The sequence below is a fragment of the Oryzias melastigma genome, linkage group LG13 (assembly GCF_002922805.2).
Source record: "Oryzias melastigma strain HK-1 linkage group LG13, ASM292280v2, whole genome shotgun sequence".
NCBI lineage: Eukaryota > Metazoa > Chordata > Actinopteri > Beloniformes > Adrianichthyidae > Oryzias > Oryzias melastigma.
This window is the reverse complement of record NC_050524.1, coordinates 26,400,934-26,403,654: the sequence shown is the minus strand read 5'-3', so window position 1 is coordinate 26,403,654 and position 2,721 is coordinate 26,400,934. Positions and strand designations below refer to the sequence as shown.

Sequence of the window (2,721 nt, the reverse complement as noted above, 5' to 3'; positions counted from 1 at the left end):
TCTGGGAGGAAATGCCACAAGACACCATCCGTCGTCTCATTAGGAGCATGCCGCCACGTTTTCAAGCATGCATACAAGCTGGTGGGGGTCACACAAGATACTGGAAAGCATTTTGAGTTGTAGAAATTAAGTTTTGTAAAAAATGGACTAGCCTGCTACATCTTCATTTCACTCTGATTTGATGGTGTCTACACAATTGAGCCTCTGTAGGCTGAAAACTTTGATTTCCATTAAAAGACTTGGCATCCTTTTGTTCCTAAGACACTGCCCTGGCGTTATTTGTATAGATATCCAACTTCATCTGAGATCTGATGTATCTAATGTGTTTCTTTAAAGTGCTCCTTTAATTTTTGTGAGCAGTGTATATGAAAAGGTGAATATAGGCACCATCCAGAGCAAAGACTCCTGCTGATGAACTTCTGCAATAACCTGCAGCGTGCTGCGTGTTCTGAAGCTCTGAGACTGAGGGCGTCTTCTCTGTTTATAAAGCTTGTGAGACAGCAACATAGCTTGGTGAGGTGAAGCATCCGATACTTTCAGCACAAATATCTCATTATTTAATTAAAACAAAGGGGGAGATTGGATGTTATATTTTAAAATAAAGAAAACAAATAAATTAAAATCTTATATCTGTAACAACAAATAATATTAGCATTTTGGCAGTCTTGGAACAAAACATCTCTTAATGCATTTTACAGATGCCATAGCACTCTGCTGTGACAAGCTCTTCATTTAAGCAAAAAATATAATTATTTTAACATATTTATTTTATCTTCTGGGAGTACTAGAATGTGCACATTTTTTTTTTTTTTCCCGAACGAGTGAAAGAGCCAAAGAAGTCCCAGTTGTTTTTATCAGGACACATGTGAAGCAGTGGCGGACTGAGCAGTTTGGGGACCATAGGCAAGCAGTAACATGGGGCCCCTCTGCAGCGATGTTACTTATAAGTTTTTATTTGAAAAATTATGTATAAACATTACTCGAACTTCTTTACTGGTCATCTTTTAAACAGCATCAATGTCAGGAATTCAAAGGTTTTGATAAGCATTTAAAAACCAAAATTACATTTAAATGTTAAAGAAATGTATTTTAGGTACATTATTCTTTGTAATTTACTAATTTGTTCCTCACTTTCTAGTAGGAAAAAATGATGTGTGGTGTCAATAAAGAAAACTCTCAAAATTACCATTTTCTTTCCCTCTTTTTTTATTTAGATTTAAATTAGGACAGCGCATATTCATCAATGTTTTAGCATAACAAAAAACATATATATGCCAGAATTAGCACAAGTTTGATATTTTGGTCATTTTTGCAATTCTTCTCCTTTTCTGTCCCTCTGCTCATTCTTTACCTTCATTATTTCATTATAATGTTGTTAAGTTATATTGTTAGAATTTTGTGTGAGGTGTTTTTCTTTACTTTTATTGCATCAACAGGTTAATGATAATGGTTATTTTCATCGCCACTCAGATATCTACATTTCTTTGTACAAACTTTTTCAAATCTCTTCAGAGTTTCGGATGCTGGCAAAAGGCATATTCCATTGCTGCAGAGGGACGGGGAGCATGAAACACGCTCACATGAGCAGGCTTATGTCATTTCAGAGATTTTGTTTTTTTTTCTGACACAGTTAAATAATAATGGGTGAGGAAATGATCTTAGATATTTTAAGTAGGCGATTGCCCACCTTTGCTTAATGGTAAGTCACCCTGGTGTAAAGATGCTGGAGAGGTTCTGGGTGTGGAGGCAGAGGACATTGTTCCTACGCTTCTATTCACAAGATAACTGACTGTAATATTTCTTAACTCTTCCTTATAGTAACTGTGTTCAAGTTTATTTCTCAATCACACTGGATCGTCTGATTTTCACTCTAAAACCATGAACTAATCCCCAATATGTTAAACCAAGCTGAGTCTGGGGCTGACCGTTAGGTTTGCTTTCTGCTGTGTGAGCACTGTCAGTCTGCACTCTTGGCCAATCAAAGTGTAGTTTAATATCAATGAGATCCTGGTCATAGTCTAAACTTGAACCGAATATTCTCTCCCATCTTAGTTCATTTAAAGTTTTACTATGACTGTCCCATGAAAAATCCCAGAGAACTTCTTTCCTTGTGACTGGCTGTGGACAGTGAAAGCAAAAGTGAAGAGACCTTTGTTTGACGACAGGTACCCTACCGTATCCAAACCTGGAGCGCTCAGAGGAAGTGGTGTACCACATCTCCATGGGTCATAAGAACACCAACCCTGAAGGCTGCAGACCTGAAATGTGAGTTTCCATAGAGTTCACTGAGTGCTGTGTCTCATAATGTTTATTCCATTGATCTGGAGGTAAACAACTGTGTGCAGGAAAACACACATCGTTTCAAAGATTGTATGATTCAAAGTTTGTCTTTAGTGATGATGTGAAGTTCCCCTGATCATCTGCAGAAATACGCTGTTGACTCATGGAAGACACTTTTCTTGTTTCCCTTAAAAGCCCAAATTGTTCATTTGAGCAGTGAATGTTTGTATTTTCTGAACCCCACAGACTCCACATCATGCGGGACTGCTGGCAGGAGCCTCACACCCTGAGGCCGTCCTTCTGCGACATCGTCTGCCTCCTGGAGAACATCCTCGAGAACGATGCAGTAAGAAGCTTCTCGTGCTTTCATGATGGTTCTGTCACACCTCAGAGCGGGTCTCAGGAGTCCATGAAGACGAGCAGAAGTTTCTCCAGGGTGGT

General features: G+C 38.6%; 1 protein-coding gene across 1 annotated transcript in view; it reads left to right on the top strand.

Annotated features, from left to right (window-relative positions):
- Positions 1–2,626, top strand: part of si:ch211-167j9.5 (tyrosine kinase receptor Cad96Ca) — a gene marked incomplete at its 3' end in the record, with an annotated part of 12,078 nt that extends 9,452 nt beyond the window's left edge. The window contains 2 exon segments of the mRNA XM_024258046.2: positions 2,166–2,265; positions 2,527–2,626. Of these exon segments, the coding sequence (XP_024113814.1) occupies positions 2,166–2,265; positions 2,527–2,626 (200 nt within the window).
- Between the last annotated feature and the right edge of the window lie 95 nt (positions 2,627–2,721).